The sequence below is a fragment of the Podarcis erhardii genome (genome assembly GCF_964252035.2).
Source record: "Podarcis erhardii genome assembly, chromosome: 17".
Classification (NCBI taxonomy): Eukaryota; Metazoa; Chordata; class Lepidosauria; order Squamata; family Lacertidae; genus Podarcis; species Podarcis erhardii.
The window spans coordinates 34,452,917-34,478,041 of record NC_138515.1 but is presented as its reverse complement, the minus strand read 5'-3'; the positions used below and the strand labels follow the sequence as shown (position 1 = coordinate 34,478,041).

At 42.1% G+C, this 25,125-nt stretch overlaps 1 protein-coding gene across 11 annotated transcripts in view; it reads right to left on the bottom strand.

Moving 5' to 3' along the window:
* The window catches only part of ADGRL3 (adhesion G protein-coupled receptor L3), a 555,597-nt gene that overhangs the window by 142,791 nt on the left and 387,681 nt on the right, over positions 1 to 25,125 (bottom strand). For all 11 annotated transcript variants that reach the window (XM_081844774.1, XM_081844780.1, XM_081844782.1 and 8 more), the window contains 3 exons: positions 16,728 to 17,030; positions 15,567 to 15,670; positions 7,982 to 8,167 (listed from right to left, as the gene is read on the bottom strand). In XM_081844774.1, the coding sequence (XP_081700900.1) occupies positions 7,982 to 8,167; positions 15,567 to 15,670; positions 16,728 to 17,030 (593 nt within the window). The remainder of the gene's footprint in view (positions 1 to 7,981; positions 8,168 to 15,566; positions 15,671 to 16,727; positions 17,031 to 25,125) is intronic.

The window sequence follows — 25,125 nt, the reverse complement described above, 5'->3', positions numbered from 1 at the left end:
ACCCACAATTTACGCAGATTATATTGTTTTTTTTAAACAAGCTGAGAAAACAAACTTATTTTAGATGATTTAACTTATAAGGCAGGAATCTGAATTAAAGGGTTTAATTATGCAAGCTATCAGAAAGTTAGAAAATCTGCCTAACAGAACACAATCTGGGGAAATATATGACAGATTGAAGGCGAATGAAGAACAGCAAAAGTATTTGGAAACATATAAAATATATAAACAGCTTGACTTCTCAAAATAAATATTTGTTTGACAAGATAGGTAAATCATTTGGCCACTATCCATATGATGAGCAAAAGAAAAAAATAATAAAGGAATATAATGAGTTTGTTGTTAAATCATAAGCAATGTTATAAGAATGTGAAAATTAGTTTAAAAAGCTTTCCGCAATTACATTTCTTAAACAAGAGAGAATAAAGTAATTTTAAAAGGTGTTAATAGTTCAAAGCTAATGAGAGGGGACAGGGAATTCACTGATGTGAAAAATAAGGCTACAGGTTCAGGAGGTTTTTCTGCAGTTTTATTCCAACTGTTTAAAAATAAAAATACCATCTCCACAGTGTCTGTTATAAATTAATGTTAATCCCTGATAATCTTCCAACCTGTCTGGAAGAAGCAAGTATGACTGTTATTCCTTGAACCAGACAGCAGCTTGGAACGTACCTGATCAACGGCGCTGAAACAAAACTAGGTCCCCAATTTAGAGCCAGCAAATTTGGTGGCCATTTCAGCAATGCAGGTGAGGAACATGTGACCCTCCTATCAGCCTCTGCCAGCAAAGCGAATGGACATCAACTCCGTGCTGGGAGTTGATGTCCAACAACATCTAGAAGGCCACAGGTTCTCCATCTTTGAAGCAGCAGCATTCTGTGAGCCATGTGGAAAAAAATATGGTGGCCGACTATGTCATGGCGAATCATTCCAACAAAGCAATTTTATTTTATTTTGCAGGGGGGCATTTTCTGTGCTGAGTTTAACCACTTGACTTTCACCCCAACACCCCAACAAGTATATAATTTTTCTAAGTACTGTATCTATCTATCTATCTATCTATCTATCTATCTATCTATCTATCATCTATCATCTATCTATCTATCATCTATATCTATCTATCTATCTATCTATCTATCTATCTATCTATCTATCTATCTATATCTATCTATATCTATCTATCTATCTATCTATCTATCTATCTATCTATCTATCATCTATGTATATCTATCTATCTATCATCTATCTATCTATCTATCTATCATCTATCTATCATCTATCATCTATATCTATCTATCTATCTATCTATCTATCATCTATCATCTATATCTATCTATCTATCTATCTATCTATCTATCTATCTATCTATCTATCATCTGTCTGTCTATCATCTATCTATCATCTATCATCTATCTATCTATCATCTATCTATCTATCTATCTATCTATCTATCTATCTATCTATCTCTATCTATCTCTATCTATCTATCTATCTATCTATCTATCTATCTATCTTCTATCTATCATCTCTGTCTATCTGTCTATCTATCATCTATCTATCTATCTATATCTATCTATCTATCTATCTATCTATCTATCTATCTATCTATCTATCATCTATCTATCTATCATCTATCTATCTATCTATCTATCTATCTATCTATCTATCTATCTATCATCTATATCTATCTATCATCTATCTATCTATCTATCTATCTATCTATCTATCTATCTATCTATCATCTATCTATCTATCTATCTATCTATCTATCTATCTATCATCATCATCATCTATCATCCATCTATTTTGAAATGTAGGTGTTTGTTTTTTAAAATCTCATTAAAATAAAACAACAAGATAAATTAAGTAGCATGAACAGCCAATACAATATACCATATATCATAAAATGATATACCAAATGGCTGCCACCAAGAGCCAGTAAAGGCCCCACTAAACAGGTACAGTTTCAGCATATGCTGAAACTGCCTCACCATCAATGTAAGCCCCTTTTCTTTGGGGAAAAGATTATTCCAAAGAATGGGCTCCACAAGAAAAATAGTCCTCTGCCAGGTCACTGAAAGATGAGTTTCTGCAAAGTGTGGCCACAACCAAGAGGGCCTAAGAAGATTACTTTAGTGACTGAGCAGGTCTGAACAGGAGAAGGTGTTCCCTTCAAATTGTTTTGTGCCAGAGTGTCTTGCCAAACATTTAGCCTACTCAAATAAGCTATTCCTCCACCCTCAAACTGATATCTAATACATTGGCAAGCTTCAAAGTAGTCCACCGCACCATTTTCGAACTATACACAGTAGGACCTACTCTCCCACCTCAAATTCTCGTTATAATGGAGGGACGTGATTCAGCTGACTCACCCTTAACATGAGGCCACTATAGCAGGACTTCTTAGAGTTACCTGGATTTTAAAATTGCTCGTAAAAAGCTGTCTAATGAGCTGCTTTACCAGACGGCAGTAAGTACAACTGCCATGTTCTCTTTATGTCTCGCTGTCTTGAGGTGAAACGAGAGGCTGCCAGCACCCTCCCCACCACCAAAGCCTTGCTTACTGAGGTCGGGCAATTGGTTCTTCTGACAAGATTTCATAGAACTTTTGTGAGTTGGTGATCTGTGGGGGCACCACCCTGCAAGATTCTGCCACCTGAGGCAGCTGCTTCAGCTCACCTCATGGGCTGGCCGGCCCTGTATATTTGACTGCAAATACGAGGGAATACTGCTTTGCTTTTGGGTGGTACTAGGGTGCTGTATATTGTCTCCCTGCTTATTTAACTTATATGCAGAATTCATCATCTGAAAAGCTGGGCTGGATGAATCCCAAGATGGAATTAAGATTGCCGGAAGAAGTATCAACAACCTCAGATATGCATATGACACAGCCTTGATGGCAGAAAGTGAGGAGGAATTAAAGAACCTCTTAATGAGGGTGAAAGAGGAGAGCCCAAAATATGGTTTGAAGCTCAACATAAAAAAAACAAAGATCATGGCCACTGGTCCCATCACCTCCTGGCAAATAGAAGGGGAAGAAATGGAGGCAGTGAGAGATTTTGCTTTCTTGGGCTCCATGATCACTGCAGATGGTGACAGCAGTCACAAAATTAAAAGACGCCTGCTCCTTGGGAGAAAGGCGATGACAAACCTAGACAGCATCTTAAAAAGCAGAGACATCACCTTGCCAACAAAGGTCCGTATAGTTAAAGCTATGGTTTTCCCAGTAGTGATGTATGGAAGTGAGAGCTGGACCATAAAGAAGGCTGATCGCCAAAGAATTGATGCTTTTGAATTATGGTCTGGAGGAGACTCTGGACAGTCCCATGGACTGCAGGAAGATCAAACCTCTCCATTCTGAAGGAAATCAGCCCTGAGTGCTCACTGGAAGGACGGATCCTTAAGCTGAGGCTCCAAGACTTTGGCCACCTCACGAGAAGAGAAGACTCCCTGGAAAAGACCCTGATGTTGGGAAAGATGGAAGGCACAAGGAGAAGGGGACGACAGAGGACAAGATGGTTGGACAGTGTTCTTAAAGCTACCAGCATTGAGTCTGACCAACTGCAGGAGGCAGTGGAAGACAGGAGTGCCTGGCGTGCTCTGGTCCAGGGGTCATGAAGAGGCGGACACGACTAAACAACAACAACAACAACTACAACAACAACAGGGTGATGGTGGGACTGCGTTGCTTTTCACTCATCAGTGGCCAGATGAGGTGGTGGAGTCACATTATCCACAAAGGTTTAATCTTTGCCCATTGAACTCTACCAGCTTTGAAGTGTGTTTGTGACGCTGGGCACCAGGAGTGGTCAGTGGTTTCTACAGACTACATTTCTGCCTAGTAAGAATCACTGGCTGAGATGACATTGGAGTTAGTGCTGAAGTCTCTCACAATGATGGCTCTGTGAGATATGCACATCCAGACAGACATTGCTGTGTCTGAGTCAGGCCCAGACATAACTGCAAAATCTTTGCGTTCAGTGTGATGAGGAGACCATGGTTGTAATGATGTCCGAGCTGCAAGCTATGGATTGTTTCCTGCTCACGTATTGACAGGGGAAATGTCTCGAACCACATGCTCATCTCCGCCTTTCCTGGCTAATAAAAATTTGTAAGGAGAGGCTGCTTTCCAGTTATCATGCCGTTCACAATTATTATTAATTTAGGTGCTCTATAACATTTTAAATGATGACAGGGAAGCTGTCTATGCCTCTTAAGGAGGCTGTTATCCATTCGCTCCCCAGGGGATCTTTGAGTGTTGATAACCCAGTAAATCACGGTCCAGTATCTGAGCTCCCGTTTCCAAGCAACATAATTGAGCATAGGGTTGCTTAGCAACTCCAGGCATACCTAGATGATAAAAACATTCTTAATCTTTTTTTAGCTTGGCTTTTGCTTAGGCTCTGAGAACAAAACTGTTTTAGTGGTCTTATTAGACGGTCCCCGTATGCAGATCAACAAGAGAAACTGCACCATCTCCAGAACTTTGGAGGCAATAGGTTATTGGGTACTGTTAAAGCAGTGGCACAAACCAGTGGCCATGCGAGAACCTGACCCACAATGACTTCGCCAAGGATTGGCAGCCAATTAAATGTCTTAGGACTGAACTACAAAAGCAGCAGAAAGAGGTAACAGAATGGACTGTACCACTTCAGAACACAATGGGTCTGTGTATGTGTCATGTTTTTTAATGTTTCCCTACATGAAAAAGCTCACTGCAAACAGAAAAAAAGCACCTTAGCAAGAAAACGGCTGGGCTATAACCTTTCTCCCTCATGTGCCATATAAAACACAGGGCCATTAAAAATCCTCCACTTGCAGTATGAAGTGATAAAGTCTGTTATTCCACCTTGATATTCAACCTCTGCAGTGACAGGGGTGAGTAACCGTTGTCCCTACATACATTGGATTCCAGCAACATTAGCAGAGCCACTGGTTTAGACCTCATCCCAGTCAATTAATCAAATGCATTTCAATTGACAAATGATTATTAATTACAATTAAGCTATCAGAAATTAATTAGATATACAAAACTGGCATATGGATAAGGAAAAAGGTATTTTTTCTTCCGATTTATAATGACCCAATTATAATTCTGCAACAGAACGAAGAGATTTCCTCCCGCATAAAACAGAAGAAGGAATGTCTCTTTTGTTTTTACTTTGCAAAGTACCTTGGGATTCACTTGAATGGAAAGCAGGATATAAAACAATAAATGAAACAAATCATTCTAAAATGGGACCTGTTACCCTTATTTTTTTCTAACTATTTGTATCAAAGATAAATGGAAAACCTAATGCTCGAGGAATCTTTTTAAATGATAAAAATTTTTAATTGATCCATCTTGTTTATTGGTAGCACAATTCTATACATGTCTATGCAGCAGTAAGTCCCACTGAGTTCAAAGATTATTATTATTTTTTTAAAAAAAGGTAAATGGGTTAATACTTTAGGTACATAGATTTTTTAAAATACATTTTATTAAATAAATAAATCCAACTGCTTGTCTGATTGTGCAACCGATTTCCATTTGCACAGTGAGACTTTTCCTTCCTCCCAATTCCACTGCAGCCCCACACCTGCACTCCTCCCTCCCCAAAAAATATTTGGTCCGGGAAGTCCCGCAACCCTCCAGATCAGATTTTGGGTGTGCATGAAGGGCCTGCAGTGGGGAGGAAGGGAAATCTATTTTCGTGGCACTGGAGATCGCCCACCGAGGCTAAACTTCCACTGCAACCTTGTGGGTCACTCTCAAAGGAAGCCACGCTTGTGAGTCTTTCCCTCCATTGCTATTCCATATTGTGTATGGAAGAGGCGTAACACTATGTCCCCAACTTTCCCACTTATCCAAGAGAACAATAGTCTTGGTTCTTAATTGTTCCAAGTTAGGGTGGCTAAAAAAATAATAAGAAAAGCAAACTAAAGCAATCCAGAAAAGATTATGGTGATCAAAGCAGATCTTGGGTTGCCTGGAAATTAGCTCTTCTTCTTTTTATTACATTTTTTTCAACCTGTGGTGGACACAGACAGGAGTGCTTTTGATCAATTTCATTGGTGACCTTTCTTTTATCACTTTATCTTTTATTACTCCTTTACGAGCTGGCAACCCATAACTCATTATGATTAATTATTTTTAAAAAAAACTATACTCCACCTAGTTTCCCAAAGGAATAGGAGAAGAAATCAGGGCCCAAAAAGAATGCTGTCTGAGGCAGTTGCTTCATTTTCCCTTTTGAGTGGGTTGGCGCTGTTCACCACCAACAGATAGAGAACATCAAGGTCAACAGAACTGCATATACCGTATTTTTCGCGCTCTATAGGACGCACCCGACCATAGGACGCACCTTGTTTTAGGGGCTCCATTTCTCCTGCCGCTTCGCTGAAGGGGCGCTGCACAGAGAGGAGATTTCTTTTTTCTTGTTCTCCCCCTCTAAAACAAGGTGCGTTCAGTAGTCTTCAGTGAAGACAACCTGAAGCCTCCAGAGCGCGTCAGGAGTTCCTGGCGCACTCTGGAGGCTTCGAGTTCCTTTCGACCTGCTCTTTGGGGCTGGCAGGGGGAAGCCCGGCATCCCCCACCACCACCAGCCAGCCCCAAAGAGCAGGTTGGGGAGAAGCGGAAAGGCTGCACGCAGCCTTGCCGCTGCCTCCCCGAGCTTGTGGGGCTGGCGGTGGGGGGAAGCGCGGCTTTCCCCCACAGCCAGCCTCAAAGAGCAGGTCGGAGCTGGCAGGGGAAGCCTGGGTCCCCCCCAGCCCCATGGACCACACATTCGCTCCATAAGACGCACAGACATTTCCCCTTAGATTTTAAGAGGGGAAAAGTGCGTCTTATGGAATGAAAAATATGGTACGGGGAAGACTAAAGTCCTGGCTGTTTCCCCCTCTATCTGCTGTTGTTTCCTCTTCTCTCCTTCACCACTGTTAATTTCTCCGCTCTTCCCAGTCCCAAAATTTAGGAAAAATAAGCTGAGATTTCAGTCGCCTTCAACTCCCTCTGCATATTCCTGTCAGAGCCTTCAGAATTCTCAACAGGAAAATTCTTACTGATCTGGAAGAGGGGAAATGGATGGGGAAAGGCAGGCTGCAACTGCCTATTCCCTATATGTTTGATTTTTATCTCCTCCAGCAATGCCTACTGGTGCAGGAGTTACTCAGACGGCCACTATAGTTCTGGGAGCGCTGCCAGCACGTCTCTCCCAAGTTACTCTAGTATATACATCGCCAGGGAAGTATTCTTCTGCTACCCGCTCCTACTATCTGCTGGGACAAAGCTACAAAGAGCTGTCTCACGCTGGCCCTGCATTCTAATGTTTTCTGAAGCCCGAATTGTTCTTGGAATAAACAAATATTTCGCAGGGAGTCAAAAGATGATCTGTTTCGATCGCAGCAAAATGGAAGAGTAATGAAATCCCCTCTATACAAGATTGGATCCAAAAGCTGACAGAATATGCCGAATTAGATGGTTTATCAGAAAAAATAAAGAATAAATCAAAACAGGAATTTGTTTCAAAATGGGAGGTTTTCAAAGAATATCTGAAAAAGAAATATAGTAGTTTAAATTCTGTTGCAGCACTCGAGGAACTTCAGTAATAGTTGCAAGGTAGATATAAGAAATTAGATTTACTGAGAATAAGTTTAATTATGATAAAAGTGTGTATTGGCAAAAAGTAATATGAATTTGAAATATGGAATAGACGGGAGGTTGGGTCTTTAGTGTTAAGACCAATAGATGTTTTATTGTTTGCTAAGAAAATTATGTGTCTATGGTTATTTTTGTAATTTTTGTGTAATTTGGTATTTGTGGTTTTTTTTTCTTTTTTCTTGTTGTATAAATAAAAAACTTTATTTTTTAAAAAATGATCTGTTAAGTTAGCAGAGTATGGAGGTCCACAGCTCCCGTGACAGATGCAAGATGAATTCTCACAGCAAAAAGCAGACGAGAAATACAAAGATGGCGGTGGCTTCACTGGCTGTTATGACTTACCTTATTTAAGCTACGCGCAGCACTGTCTTTTCCGCCGGGCGTCAAGTTTCTCAGCTGCACGTCCAGCAAACCCACCAACTGATCCATGGCGCGAACGGAGTAGGTGATGTCTCCGGCGTTCAGGTGGCTTTTCGTTTGTTCGGCAAGTTCTCTAGCGACGTTGGCAGCTGTCTCTCCCGATTTCAACTACGGTTCAAAGAATGCGAGAAACCGTTGAGATATTTCACGGCCTCGGCTAAAAACCGAGTTTGGGCTCTTGTATCTGGGAGGTTGGGGATCAGGTTCACAACAGCAACATTTGCCTAGAGCTTTCATGCGTTTGAAGTGCTTCACGTACATTATCGGGTTGTAATCTTGACAACAGCCCTGTAAAGTCAGCCAGTATTATCACCTCCCCATTTAGCACATTCATGCATGTGCGCTTAGAGGCTTAAGGCCACCTAGTGAGTTCAGGACAGAAACAAGATTCAAACCAAGGACTTCCTGATTCACAGCTCAGTTGTATTTATGGAAAAAAGCGTCATAACAGGCTTCAGTTGTATATGCAAATGTTCTTCATTAATGCTCTGCATCAGTGCTTTCTAAAACTTGGTCCTCCACTTGCTGCTGTTTTTTTTTTTTTGGACTACAACTCCCATCATCCCCAGGTAGCAAAACCAGTAGTCAGGGATGATGGGAGTTGTAGTCCAACAACACCTGGAGAGCCAAGTTTAGAAAGCACTGCTTTTTTTCAATGTCTTAAATTATAAAATCAATTCTGAAAAATTCTAAATCTTCTACAACCCGAAGATGTCATCCTCCACTCAGTTAGCTGCTTTTCTTGGGATTGTCATGAATTAAACTACAACTACAACTACAACTACAACTACAACTACAACTACAACTACAACTACAACTACAACTACAACTACAACTACAACTACAACATAAGCTTACTCAGCCTCCCTTAAAGCAAAATCATATACATGCCTATTCAGAAGTAAGTCCCATTTAATTCTGGGAGATTTACTACCAGGTAAGTATATATAGAATTAAACCCTTATTACCTCTTTATGCATAAATACCCTCCCTCTTTAGTCATTTTGAGAATGTATTTCTATGTTTTTGGATGATGCCTTTTGTGTTTGTTCTTTTTCGTTGCCAAGGCTGAAGATGCTCAACAGACAGGAACTGCCTTTTAATTTCTCCATTAAAGGAGGATGCCTTTGATTAAAGAAGGACGCCTGTTGAGATTCATAAATCGGCACTAGCAGTGAAACTTCACAGTAGATTGAGGCACAATATAGTGACAGTTCTTTTTTTATTTTCCTTCTCTCGGTACTAGCCTGATGTGCAATTACAAAACTGAATGGATGGTTTTGAGCATTAGTGCTTAGAACCACCTTATGGGGGGAAATATCTATATCAGAGGATCTCAGACTGAAATCTGCTGAGAGTCTGAGGGTCCTGCTCCTGCGTCTCTCCACCAGGCCTAGGGCAGGGTCTGACAGACTACAAAAAGACTGCCTTAAACTGCTTTTTAATGTGTGTGGTTTTTTTAATTTTAAAAAAATTGTTTTAAACCCATTTTATGTGGGGTTATTTTTTTTGGGGGGGGTAGGGGTAAGTAACCACAGCTCTAAACACCAGATTTTTTTTAGGACATCTGTTTTGTGAAAACAGTGACTCTCCCTGGATACTATTCTTAATTATTTGTGAAAGAAATGTTCGTTTTGAAATAGATGCAGGGGCTGATATCACAGGACTGATCTACACAGCTGCAAATAAAATGTTTTAAATGTGTTGCAAAGTTCAATATACAAATGGAACACTAGGTGGCAACAGTGAGCTATGCAAAATTCAACATGTTTTTTGATATTTTTTTTTGAAATTTTCACAGCGTTTTTTATATGTTGTGTAGATCCCACCACAGTTATTTCAGAGAAGACCTGCACAGGACTTCAGAACCCCCAGATTAGCAACAGGCAGAAATCATTTTACATAGCCCACGGGGTAGTCTTGATTGTTTTGGATGCTTTACCACAGAAACAAGCTAGAAAGATGAGCAGTTTGTATTCACACAATTGGGTAGCTGCCACAATAGGAAAACACATTTGAGTAGATTTTTTTTAAAAGCTTAATGGGAAAATATGTACTTCAAACACCTAGAAGAGTCATTTTCAAACTGGATGACTCAATAAGCCTTTGGCACATATCCCTGACAAACCAGAGCACTAAAGTGACAACACAACCTTTGTGAGTTTCTCTTTTCAGCACTGCCATTTGGGATCACAAGTACACCCAAAACCTTTCAAAGAAAGGACTTCTTAAGAGTTCTAAAAGGATTCATTGATGAAACCTTAATACATCACTGGAAGATCAAGACCAGATGTTGGCCATCAACTTGAATCAAATCCATGAATCCAGTCTCAAGCTAAACAAGGATAAATGCTTTTTTGTTTTGTTTTTTGCCAAGATGAAATAAAGTTTTTTTGGCAGATAATCACACAACATGAGACAAAGCCATGCCCAGAGAAAACAAATTGGTATCTTCTTATGTAAATGCCATCCCAGTGCCAAGAGCACTGATTAAGCCCATTCCCTTCTTGGTGTAGTCAACACTCTCAAACTAGGTTAATATTTCCAAGACATCTCCACAAAGTCAAAACCACGACACCTACTACTGAGATACCATGCTCTAATTTGGGGGTCCAGATTTGAAGTCTACTTTTAAGAGGATTTATATGATAATCAGCAGACTTCACTAAGAGAACTACCTTATTTACTAGGAATGTGCATTCCACCCCAGCCCAAATTTGAGGAAGAAAATAACTGACAGACCCCAGCTACTGTCCCGGGACAAAATAAAACACTCAGATCATGTTCTGTTCAGATTGAACACAGACTACTTGAAAGAAACCAACAACTCAGATTTGTAAACATAAATACAAGTCAACCCAGTGTATGACCACCATTTTGGCTCTTGCTCCATTTGGTATATTTTGGAGTTCCAGTAAAAACAAATTAGATCACACAACGCTGAACTTTCCATCCCTGGACTAATATATTCTAAGCAGTTATTTGTTGATGGCTCATCTCTCCATTCCTAATTTATGAAACCATGTGTTACGTCAGCCACCACTAAAATTCATAAGCGAGGGACTGATTGTTTGACGCAGTATCGGGCAGCTTCACAAAAACTACAAAACTCTTGTTTTAATTTGGCAATTCATTAAGAAGGGCTAAAAATGTGTCTTGAGCTACGCCAAAGCCATTTCCCGTCCCCGGGGAGATGACGTTGCGGGCTGGGAGCAAGCCCTCCCCATGCGCATGTGGCGGGAAAGCCCCTGCGCCATTGGTTGGTCCTCAGCCACGTCAACCCAAGGCTGTCCAATCCGGACGGTCCGGGGGCGTGGTGCGGGCCATTTAAACTGCCCTCGGCCAAGGACATGTTCCTTTTCTCCCTGCTCGGTCCGTTCTCCCGCCTCCCACTCCCTTAAGGTTAGGCTCTTTATCTCCTGACCTTGCTATGGACTTCGGTTGGTCACCTGTTTTTTAACAGGGGCCTGGTAGGAATTTTTTCCACTTGGCAAATTGGCATCGGCCATTTGGTTTTTCGCCTACCTAGTAGCAATTCGTCACAACTTTGTAAGGTTTGGCGGTTAGGCATTAGGTTGAAGCTGAGGGGAGGTAATAGCCATCACCCATCCCTCCTATTTCAAGGGTATTCCATTAAAGGAATCCGAGGGGTGTGGTCCCGTCCAAAGCCCCAGATAGGGGGCTAGGGCCATGGCACGACCCCTAGCGGTGATCCTGAGGGAGTTCCTAGTTGATGTGCATCAGCAGGGCTCCCCTTTCTGGTGGTTAACCCTTCCAAGACTCCTGCAGACGGGCAGTTGTCAGATATAGTCGTGTGGTTTCCAATGCCTAAGCCAATACCACTCACATTCTGTAACCAATATAGTTGTGGCCTTTTTCGCCCATTAACCTAAAACACTGTTTCATAGAATCATAGAATCCTAGAGTTGGAAGAGACCACAAGGGCCATCGAGTCCAACCCCCTGCCAAGCAGGAAACACCATCAGAGTACTCCTGACATATGGTCGTCAAGCCTCTGCTTAAAGACCTCCAAAGAAGGAGACTCCACCACACTCCTTGGCAGCAAATTCCACTGCCGAACAGCTCTTACTGTCAGGAAGTTCTTCCTAATGTTTAGGTGGAATCTTCTTTCTTGTAGTCTGGATCCATTGCTCCGTGTCAGCTTCTCTGGAGCAGCAGAAAATAACCTTTCTCCCTCCTCTATGTGACATCCTTTTATGTGTCTTTATTCCACTTATGTGTCTTTATCCCACTTTCTGGGAGGGTTTGGGACCTTGTCACGCAATTCTGAATGCAGGCAGTGGCTCACATATGAAATGGATTTATAGCCACACAAAACTAGAAGCATTCCAAGCTAGCCTTCTCCCCAACATTCTAGTTTTCTAAGTGTAGGAAGGTGTGTATTCATGGGTAGTTGAGGCAGGAGTCGTGCACCTGACTTCTTGACACCAAGCATGCCTGCCACTTAGACGGGAAAGCTGTGTGGCAAGGAAGGGTCTGTGCAGTGCGAGGGCAGCAGCAGGAACGTCAGATTGCCTCTGCTGCTGCACCCGGGCTGACGCTGAGCTCCTCACAGATCCCTCATAGCTCCACAACTCAAGGGAAAGAGAGAAAGGACATGCAAAACAAAACAAAACCCTATTCTGATTGAGACTGAGAGGTGTGGAAACAGGAAATGAAAAAGCACTGGAGCTTTTTTTGAAAGTATGTCAAGATAGTGCTATCGACATACACTCCCCGCAATCTCCATCGCATCTAAATTCATGCCAAATAGGAAGAGGTTTAAAGCAATATTTTTTAAAAAAATCCTAGAAGATAATAACTGCTGCCCCTACCATATACCAAGGATGGGAGGGAGATTAAATATTATTTGAGCCTATCACGAACTGCATACGGACATAGACTCCATTTCCAGTGATTTATCATCTTCTCAATTGGGTCATAATGAATGTATGAGTAAGATGGTCGAAATGGAAGTTACTGGATAGGAAGATGGGGCAAAGCTAAAACCTTTTCATTCAAATATTAAAGGGTATCTTTCATGAAAAGCCAACCCAGAGTCCAAAAACTTTAATAATTCAAATAGATCTGGAGTATAATGCATCAGGATTTATAGGAAATTATGTGACCCCCCTATTAATCTGATACCCTTGAATCAGGATTCTGAACAAGAGATATGAAGTGCATTTTGCCATTTGGACGGCTGAAAAGGCATCAGTTTTCAGCTTAAAATGCGGCATACTACTTTGGCAGTCTGATGCACTGCGGTAGAAAATTCAAAGAGCCTCTGACCGAATAAATGCTTCTCTCCCAAGTGATCATATAGCTTTGTCAGCTCGCACCCTTTGTGCTGGAGACTCACTGGCAGAAAATGTCCAGAGAACTATTGGTATGCCCTTTCTTGGATTGGGAGGGAGGCCCAATAGGCCTGGAGAAGCCGTTAATTAGGAATACTGTACACAGCGCAGCAACGAACCATAAACTGAATTAAAGACTAAGTGTGTGCAAAGTATGCACAGAGGCCATTCACAACTGGAGATCACAATCAAGGCGTGTTTTTTTTAAAGCAGATTTTCAGACTGCACAAATCCCCCATCATACATACCACACTAATTAAAAGAAAAGAAAAATACGAACACAAAGCATGCTTTGCTCCTTGCTTACACCCTGTATCAGTGGTCACTAGTTCTTATCGATTATATAGTGACAGTTCAGTTATGAATCTGTCTTAGCTCAGTAACAACCAGGCAGAAAAGAAAAGAAAAAAGAAAAGAAAAGAAAAGAAAAGAAAAGAAGAAGGAATTTTAAAGAATGCAATGAAGCATTATCTGTCCAATAAGGAAGGTACAGAACATGCGGTTTTGTCTAAAAAGAAGGCATTTTTAATATGGTTTGAGAAGTTTGTTGTAATGATGGAAACTGAGCATATTCTACTCACATATGATTTGTGTAATACTGTCCCTGACGCTGCCTGTCATTTAAGTGTTTAATAAACGGATACACCTAAATGTGTCTCACCTCCCCATTTTTCAAACTGTACATTATCAGCTTTCCAACTGCACATCCCCCGCCCCCTGCAATTTCACATCTTGTGTCCAACAGCACACTAAAAAAGAACTTTTTCACAAACATCCTAGGATTTGCTAGGTAGGTGTTAATTAGCATAGTAAATCTAGGATGATTGTGAACTTTTCGCATTTTGCAGCCACTTGCCTCCACTGCTCTACATATGCACCTGTCAGCTAAAGTTAACACTCCACGAATCTGAAGAAGAGAACTCTAGTCCATGAATGCTTATGCCATAATAAATGTGTGCCAAGGCTTTTTCCCACAGCCAGAACTCCGTTCCGGCGTCTCTCAGGTGGGCGCCATTGCCATTAAAAGAGAACAAGGAAGGCGTTCATGGCGAGTTCCAGCAATTCTTTTTCTACAAAAAAAATGTTACGCCATACAACTTTTCTTGTTTTTTCTGTTACTCATTTAGAAAGTGAGAATATTGTGATGACGTATTACAAAGAAAGGGATTCCATACTTGTTTGAAAAGCAGCTAAAATAATTTTAGAAATGGGGAAAAATACCTTATATTCAGGAAGTGATATGACCTTGATACAGAAGAGCAAGGTAAGTCATTTTATATGGTACAACCAAGTATTATAAAATATAGCTTAGATCCAACATCAACAGTTTCTTCTTTTCAAAAAAGAAAGTCCACAATCAATTAAAAGTTTATTTTTGTGTGTTTGTTGCTACTGATTTTAAAGTGATTTTTATATTAGTCCGACTCTCTTAATTTTAAACTGCTTTGGAAATTATTTCCTTTCCGTTCAGATAACTTCCAAAGCTGGATAAAAAGCACCTTAAAACTGACATAGAAATTCAAATATCTTACAAACATAAATGCCTCAGATAAAGATGCACAAAGTTAAAAGCATTCATGTAGTAAACAAATGATCAATACTGACGGGGAATATTGATAACACTGCATGCTGAAATGCCTCCATCTTGGCAGCGGAAATGTTGGAGGGGCAGAGAACCACCCCCTGCATTGTCACAGCATCCTGAGCCTGATGTCATGTGAATTCAGGTGATTGACAGTTGGGTGGCCCACAGGGGAACTGGCCACTTCTAGATCCAGCCCCCTGGTTGGATCAATTATCCTACCACTGATGCACACAATAAGGCATCAGTTCTAATAGGGTCTTCTTGAGAAGATGTAAAAAATTCTAATATTTTGAAGACTCCCTTCCCCTGATATTTTGAAACCTACTTCGTGACTAGCTCTCTTTTTTCACTTGGGTCTGACATCATATGCTCACTGCTCCCCTTTCTATAGCCAAGTCTCCTGATTTCTTGCATTTCTTGTACTTTAGATCCGGGAGATGCTACGCAATGCTATGATTTCTGGTTCAGTCGCAGCAGAACCATATTTTTATATAAACGCAACACAGCAGGAATGGGAGCGTAAGATATGAACACAAGGACATGCCGGATAAAAGCAAAACCTTACCTTCTGCGTGATATGGTTGACCCAAAGTGAAGAGCAGTTGCTAAGATCTGGCCCTTGAGGATCCCAGATCCCACCAGGAGCAAGGCACAGGAATGTTGAAACACCTAGAATGACAAAGATATGATGAGACACCATACATTTTACCTGCCCCTTGAAGTACTGATCAGTCAGTTGTTTCAAAAGAATTTTTTCCAAATGTAAAGATTAATTTCTGGGTGGTAAAAGTCTTCTAATGCATGAAGTAGTCTGTGCAGTGAATTTGCCCAAATCCTGAACTGAAATAGTCCACTTCACAGAGTTTTGGGGCTTGTTTGAGCAGAAGTGGGATCTCTGGATCACCCTAAAATGAAGAATGGGCCGCCAAAGCAATCAGGGTGCTTCAGAGATTCAGATATGGAAAAATAAGTGTTTGCAAAAACTGGACAGCTGTGAGTCTAAAATGACTCCCAGGCTGCGCACCTGGTCCTTCAGGGGCACAGTGACCCCATTCAGGACCAGGGAATCCTCCACACCAGCCCGCCCCCTGTCCCCCCAAAACAGTACTTCTGTCTTGTCAGGATTCAACCTCAATCTGTTAGCCGCCATCCATCCTCCAACCGCCTCCAGACACTCACACAGGACCTTCACTGCCTTCACTGGTTCTGATTTGAAAGAGAGGTAGAGCTGGGTGTCATCTGCATACTGATGAACACCCAGCCCAAACCCCCTGATGATCTCTCCCAGTGGCTTCATATAGATATTAAAAAGCATGGGGGAGAGGACGGAACCCTGAGGCACCCCACAAGTGAGAGCCCAGGGGTCTGAACACTCATCTTCCAACACCACTTTCTGGACACGGCCCAGGAGGAAGGAGCGGAACCACCGTATGACAGTGCCCCCAGCTCCCAGCCCCTCAAGACGGTCCAGAAGGATGTTATGGTCGATTGTATCAAAGGCCGCTGAGAGATCCAGCAGAAGGCCAGGTGGGAAGGCCAGGTGTTTTCCCCCCAGAAGTATACAATGGACTGTTCTGCCCCTGTTGCCATTTATAATACCACATTCTCAACAACAGTTTGCGGAAAGCCAAGGAACACAGGCAAAGGACGAACAGGACACTGATTAAACAAAACTTGGACGGCTGGCTTAGCATGGCAGAGAAGTAACTTTGTTTTATGAGCTCACCTACGGTGCCCCTGGGGCACGGCTGCTTGGCCACTTGTCCTTGCCGGGTCTTGAACCATGTGATCTCACGGGCTTCCACCGTCTCGCAGCTCTCTGCCCCTATTGCAGGCAGCTGGGAAGCCGCAGGCGACAGGTGTGTCGTCATTTCATTGGGGGCCTCCAAACCCGGGGAAGGTGTTGTTGTGCTCTTGTTCCTCCTGCCCAAAGCTGCCGCAGTGGTGGTCCGTGCAGTGCTGCTGGTCGTCAGTCGGGGAGTGGTGCTTGTGGTAGTCCCACCCAAACCTGTGGCTCCAGCCGTTGATGCTGCCAACGAAAAGCAAGAACAAGTTAAGAGGGAGGGAATGACAGCTTCTTAGGGATCTAAGAACCTCTTGTTAAAAGTGCTTCTATATGGAGACTATGTGTAACATGTGAAGTAAGCCCAGGGCCTATGTCTAGTTTGAAGTCCACATTGCGATATCGGTTTCATATTTTTTGACCTGGAAATATATTGCGAATTGTGTGTGTATGCTATGCAAAAATTTGTTATTGTTTAGTTGTTTAGTTGTGTCCGACTCTTCGTGACCCCCTGGACCAGAGCACACCAGGCACTCCTGTCTTCCACTGCCTCCCGCAGTTGGGTCAAACTCATGCTGGTCATGTTTGGTCAAACTCATGCTAAAGTGATCCCTTCATGGATCACTGCCTTGCTGAGGAAAAGGGGCTTGAATAACTCAGAGAAGCTATGAGCTATGCCGTGCAGGGCCACCCAAGATGGACAGGTCATAGTGGAGAGTTTTGACCAAACATGATCCACCTGGAGCAGGAACCGGCAAGCCGCTCCAGTACCCCTGCCAAGAAAACTCCATGGACAAAGACAACATGCAAAAATTACTAAGTGGGGAAGACTGTGAAGCCAGACAATGCTTCTCTTGATTCCTGCAGCCCTTGTTAACTTTTCTAGCTCAGCTCTTCCCTACCTCATGCAAGGAGCAGTGAATCACAAGAGCAGGCGCCGGCAAAAATCATGTTGTGGGGAAAAATGAGAAGCCAACCAATGCCTCAACATTGCCCCATCCTTATTTCAGATATTGTGATGTTTAGCTAGTGATATATCGCAATGATGAAAACCAGATATTGCCCAGCCTTACTTGTCTTGGCAGAGCTTCACTGAATGCTGGCGTACTCCCACAGAATACTTCCCCTACACTTGTGAAGGACAGAACCACTCAAGTGACATTTGTGCCCCCTTTCTTGCCTCGTAGCAAATCCTAGGGACCTTCCAGTCAGTACAAATGGCCTGTTCCTTATCATGAGCAACAAGCAGAACTTCCAGGGGGATCTGAAGAGAAGCCGGAGTTATGTTCCTTATTCCATGCATGTGAACTTCAGCAGACACCATCTACTGCAGTAGTTCTCAACCTGTGGGTCCCCAGATGTTGTTGGACTACAACTCCCATCATCCCTGAGCTCTGGCCTTGTTAGCTAGGGGTGATGGGAGTTGTGCTCCAACAACATCTGGGGACCCACAGGTTGAGGAAGGCTGATCTACTGGCACACACTACTTTATTTTGCATTTGGAGACACACGATCCACACTTTAGGGTGGAAAATCCTGCAGCATTTATAGCAGTGGAGGGAATCTGTAGTCCTCCAGATGTTCCCAGACTACAGCTCACATCATCCCTGACAATCTGCCATGTTGACTGAGGCTGATGGCTGTTGGAGGGCTGTAGGCTCTCCACCTCTGCCATGAATGGAACCTTTCCCTGCTGTTGAGACTCACTGTCTTGTCAGATCATCCCTGGAAGATGTTGCTCAGGGCAGGGTTGCCATCACCTTCCCTATAGATTTTAAATACGAAGTTGGACAGGCATCTGTTGCCACTTTATATAAGGTATCCCGATTTAGACAAGGGGGGTTGTTGGGTTCAGATCAATGGAATTCAACTACATTGATCAATATGCCAATCTAGGAACAACACAGTGGGAACGAGTGAGCCCCTGCTACAACCACCATAAAATGATTACCAGAGCCTTAAGGAAAGTACAAAATCTGTGCGGGATAGTAGATTAGTTTCATTAAAGGAAAAAAAATGGCTTGAAGCATAACTCAAAAATCAATTTTATGAAGACCACAAGATACATGATCATACTAACGGCACGTGCTTTAAATTTCACTTACTCATTTATGTGATTTAAAACCAGCTTAATTGGTTAGTTAGAAAAGAACAAGGCATCTGATTCATTTACATATAAATGGTTTTTCACTCTGGCTGCAACTATGATTAAATGCCAACCTGAGCAAACTTATTTGACATTCTATACAGTACAGAATACAAATCTGTCAGCCAGGTCAAAAGCAAACGGTTAAATTCAGGATAGAGCAGCCTGGGCAGTTCCGGATACTACATGGGACATTTCATTATCCTTACAATATTATCACAATTTTACCATGCTTAGCTATATTAATGGTTTGGATCTAAAGTTAAATCATTAACATAACTAAGCATGGCAAATTAGTAAATACGTTTATTAAAACAGATGGAGGGGGGCTTTTTAAAACAATTTAAAGACTTAAGTAAAATGTTACTTATATAACTTCTGTTTCAGAAAATTATTTTGTGACTTTGATGGAGGTAAACAGTTTTTATAAAAAGCATTTCTAGGATTTTCAGCAGAACACTCTGATTCAATTTCTTACCATTCCTTCCTACAATGGGATATATATTCAGAGATAAACTCAGCAACCAAAAGCACCAAGCTAATCAAATGACCAACATGCTGATTCAATATTTCAAAGTGAAAAAAAGAATATTTGTGCATTGGGGATTGTGCACAGAAAATTGGCTGTCACATAAAATTTAGTTATATTCACCAGTCTCCTAAAAATGTGTCTGTGCCACTCCAAAAGATAGCATGCCCTCTTACGTTGGGCAGTTTGTTTTCCCTTTTCTTCTTTCTTGGTAATTCTAAGAAATGCTTTTGTGTTGCAACAACATTTGCAAAACCTCTCTGCAATTTAAACGATAGTGGAAGTGTAGAAAGGATGTGGTCACATAAAGCTGCTGTGAAACAGGACTCTATATTCATTTGTATATCAGACTGCAAGCTTTCATCAAGATTGGTTAAAGCCAGCCATCACCACCCTGGTGCTCTCCAGATGTTCTGGACTGCCACTACCAACAGCACCAGGTAGTTTAGGTCATAATCCACTCTCCTTGTATAGGCACCGAGGAAACAAGGAACTCCTCCATCCACCTTCTGAAGATGCCATTTCATAGAACTGGAGAGTTGGAAGGACCTAAGAGTCACTAGTCCAACTCCCTGCAATGCAGGAATCTCAGCTAAAGCATCCATGACAGATGGAGAACCAACCTCTGCTTAAAAACCTCCAAGGAAGGAGAGCTCACCACCTCCCGAGGGAGACTGTTCCACTGTCAAACAGCTCTTACTGTCAAAAAGTTTTTCCTAATGTTTAGTCGGAATCTTCTTTCTTATAACCTGAAGCCATTGGTTCGAGCCCTTCCCTCCAGAGTAGGAGAAAACAAGCTTGTTCCTTCTCCCATGTGACAGCCCTTGAGATATTTGAAGATGGCCGTCATATCTCCTCTCAGTCTCCAGGCTGAATATACCCAGCTCCTTCAACCATTCTTCATAAGTCTTGGCTTCCAGACCCTTGATCATCTTGGCTGCCCTCCTCTGCACATATTCTAGCTTGTCAATATCCTTCCTAAATTGTGGTGCCCAGAACTGGACACAATATTCCTGTATTTCCTGGCTTCTATTCTTTCCCACAGCATGATAAACAACCCACGCAAAGTCCAAGCGTATCCTAGGAGCTGCAAGACCACTCATGTGACTGGCCACAAGAATCACAAAATCTCTGCCAACAGCTGTTTGTCCTACCTTGCAGCCAAAGAGGATTTGGTTAGGAACTGCTTAAAGAGAAAACAATATTCCTTGCAGTATTATGCAGCAATACTTTTCTAAAGCATTAGAGTAATTATACACATAATGTAATGGGGGTTGGGGTTGCTTGTGCGTAAGCCGCAAACTGCTCCAGGCTGAGTGGTTTGGTTAAAACTTTCCCCCGGCTGGACAGCCTCTACCCCGTGGCTGTCTCAATCACTGGCAGAATCCGTCAGTGGGCGTTTCCTGAACTTTTTCCAACATAAAAGTTCTTTGACACCAAGTCTCCGCCTCGCCTCCCTGCGCGGAAGCTTTCTGCGCAGAGTGGGCGTCCCAAGCAGAGGTTCTGTGCTCTCCCCGCTGGTCTTGCTGGAACAGTCTCGGAGCCCTCCCTCCGAAGCTCCCTCAGCCTCGCTTTTCTTCCTAGCGTCACGCCTATTTCCTTCCCCATTGGAAGCTCCCCCTCTCTCCTTGCTGGTTCCCTCTCCAGCGTCATTGGGGAGCCTTACCTTCACCCTTGGCTCTGATGGCAGTTCTCTGACACATAAGATCTGGGATGACAAGGAATAAGCGATCCAAGATATTACTCTTTTTGATACCACTATCAGTACCTGCCCACTCAACCACTTAGATGTGTGGAATTGGCACTTTTGCAAGTACTGCATAATGTTTGCTTTGCACTTTCAAGAAATTGACCTTTCAGTGTGGCAGAACATATGCTCTGGAACTCCCTGTGCATTGACATTAGGCAGGAACCTTCACTGTGTTGTTTTCAGTGCCTTTTTTGTTGTAGCAAGGCATGTAATTGGGACATGCTGTTTTAGTAAGTAAAAATGTTTCCAAATTGCAGTTTTTTTATTTTATACATGCACATGTTTTATGCAACTTGATTTTAATGTTTGTTTTTATTAGCATTTTTAATTAATATTGTAAACCACTTAAAGGCATTTTGTTCTAGTAAGCAATATAAACATTAAACAACCCAAGTAGTTGAGTGCCAAAACGGAGCACTAAGGAATGAGAGAGAGGTATATGCACTCTTGGGGAAAACCAGATGTTTAATCCCTGACTGTCCAGGTTGGAATATGCAATGTTAAAAATGAATCATGAATGGCAGGTCTGAACATTTCTACCCCTTTCTTTGATGAACGTTGCAGTTCAGAAGGGCAGTTGTAAACCTTAGAAGATTAAAGCTTACTGTGTGAACAAAGGTCCGTATGGTTAAAGCTATGGTTTTCCCAGTAGTGATCTATGGAAGTGAGAGCTGGACTATAAAGAAGGCTGATCACCGCAGAATTGATGCTTTTGAATTATGGTGCTGGAGGAGACTTGAGAGTCCCATGGACTGCAAGAAGATCAAACCTCTCCATTCTTAAGGAAATCAGCCCTGAGTGCTCACTGGAAGGACAGATCCTGAAGCTGAGGCTCCAATACTTTGGCTACCTCATGAGAAGAGAAGACTCCCTGGAAAAGACCCTGATGTTGGGAAAGATGGAGGGCACAAGGAGAAGGGGACGACGGAGGACGAGATGGTGGGACAGTGTTCTCGAAGCTACCCACATGAGTTTGACCAAACTGCGGGAGGCAGTGGAAGACAGGAGGGCCTGGCGTGCTCTGGTCCAGGGGGTCACAAAGAGTTGGACACGACTAAACAACAACAAAAACCACCCTGAGATCTATGGATGAAAGGTGGTATACAAATATAATAAATAATAATAATAGTTATTAGAAATACAAATGTTTCTTTACAGCTGAAGGAGCCTTTCCTAAGCAAATGCTCAATGAGTTTTAGAAGAATATAGTGAGGAGTTAGTTTTTAGTTTAATTGGCTTACAATTACTTCGTGAAACCAGATTTTGCCCTTCCTTTTTAACAGACACCTTTACTCAGTTTTTTAAAAACTGAAATGTTTTCTTTCTCTCTCTATCTTCCTGATGCTAAAGTAAACTAAGGATTTTGGCTGCCAAAAATCTGGTTTCACAATGCAATTGTTAGCCTTTGCTCTTAGCCTAGAGTTTCTGCTAGCTCAGATTAACAAAGATAATTGGTTTCTCACCAGATGGCAATCCTCCTTGAAGACTAGCTGCTTCCTGAATCTCTAAATCTTGGGGATGTTCACATGTTAGATTCAACATGTGTTTAGTCTTTGTACGTGCGTGCATAAGGTTGCTCTCTGTATCATATCATATATGGTTATTTACACATAACTCCTGTTTAGACAATCATCAGAGGGCTTAGATAAACATTCAAGGAGAAGAGAGCATGCAGAAGGACCATTCCCATCACCCTATGCATAATCAAAGGTGACTGTTTCTGCTCCTGCTGTACTCCTACAGGCTTGAGAATTTTGGATCTTTGATTTCCCCGGGCTCCAAAATGTCCAAAAGGAAAATCATGAGTCACCCACTTTAGTTAATTGCCTTCCACAAGTTGGGAGGCAATGGAAACAATGTTGGAACAGGGGGATCTAGTGTCCTCTTTCCTCCATCCCATCATGTGCTTACCTTTCCGTATTTGTAACACCTATAGTCTAACGCAGGGTTTCCCAAACCTGTTTTTGGACTACAACTCCCATCATCCCTAGCAAGCAGGACTAGTGGTCAGGGACGATAGGAACTGTAGTCTAAAAACAGCTGGAGACCCAAGCTTGGGAAACCCTGGTCTAACATCACAGGTTGTAAGATGGAAATTTTCATCTTTGGCGTAGAATGAGTTAGCAATTACGCACATTTGCCTATAAACGCAACCCTTTTTTTTTTTGGTCTTTGCAAGTGGCTTATTCGCATGACACAACATTCTGGCAATGAAGGTAGCCTATTTGCTTCAAGGTCCACCTGCAGCTTTACTTCAAACCCCAGGTGAGTTTCCAGATGCTTTTGCTGTTTGGATTTAGATATTTGAGAATGATCTGTTTGTTGTAAATGATGAAGCGGTCTCTCAAGGAAGAAAAGATGCACGAAACATCCACTAAAGTGGAATGTACGTCTGTTGTGAATGCATGGAGGAGTTTTGTGTATGTACCAAAAGTTCATGTGGTAGCTAAACATGCACATATTTTGCCCCCGTGAAGAGAAATCAGGGAAGTCAAACCAACAGCCTTTCAGTTTCTGATGGTCCCAACTGTCCTACACAACTCTGGAAATATGGCAGATGAGATTATGAGAACACCATTTACTGAGGAAACAAACACGTATTGCACAAAAGAGCACTTGGTGTTAAAATCTAGTCACACGCTAGGCAAAAGTCTCAATCATTTCAATCCAACCAAGGTAAGTCTGAGAAGAACCCAAAGCCTGGCTGCAGAAGGCACAGCTCAAGTTGCAAGTCCTCTGCGGAAATCTCCAACAAAAATACAAAGATTTGCAGCGGGAAAGCGAGCAAAAAACTATAGAGCAAGCAAATTCAAAGCACGGCAAAACCCATGTTTGCATTCTGCCTCTGCACTTGCAACCTACACGAGATGTCCGGCAAAGTTAGTGCAATTACTGCTAAAAGTCTGGCTCCTTTGCCAAGGTTTGAAGCACTAGGAACTCCAGCAGTGCCAAAGTGTCTAATCCTGCCTAAAGCCACCAACCCAGTGGCCACAATCACGTCTTGTGACAGCAAATTCCATATTAATTTTGCATTACATGAAGATGTATTTTCTGGAGTATGTCTTGAGTCTACTGCCAACCAATTTCACTGAGTGACCCAAATTCTAGTGATATGTGAAAGGCAAAAAGAATGGTAGCAGTCCATTACTGTGTCTATATATCCCAAAGCAAGGGAATTTTAGTCAGGGCTGGGGTGGGCGTGGGGGTAAACTCTACTTGCTTCCTGCTGCTTTCTCACTCCTGGTTAGTCCCTGAGGCTGCTACTTACCATCGAAAACATATTAAAAATTACATTAAATCAATTATTTACCATCAAGTTTAGTCCCGAGACCATTTTTGCTCTATAAGACTCACTTTCCCCCTCCTAAAAAGTAAGGGGAAATGTGTGTGCATCTTATGCAGCGAATGCAGGCTGCGCAGCTATCCCAGAAGCCAGAACAACAAGAGGGATTACTGCTTTCACTGCTTTTCACCTTTTGATGTTCTGGCTTCTGAGATTCAGAATATTTTTTTTCTTGTTTTCCTCCTCTAAAAACTAGGTGCGTCTTATAGAGCGAAAAATACGGTGCCTGCCCTGTTTCTGGCTCAAAACCATGGCAGCTTAATCTCCAAGAGCTATGCTCAGAATTTCAATGTGCCAATGGAAAGCAGATGACTATTTCTACATTCTTATGTGACTGGAGAAACAGATGTCCATTCAGGTTGCATTGAAATCAGTTCTGTTAATGGTCACTCTAAGCTTAAGTTAAATTTAAGCATATACAAGACAGGAGCAGAGCTCACAGTTCTGCAGTAACACAAGATGATCTGTCGGATGATCAGAGAAAGATGCTTCTTATAGTTAATATGGAATTTCATTACTTTGATGCAACAAATCATTTTTGAGTGCTAGGTTGAGTTTTAGTCTTCAAGCAGA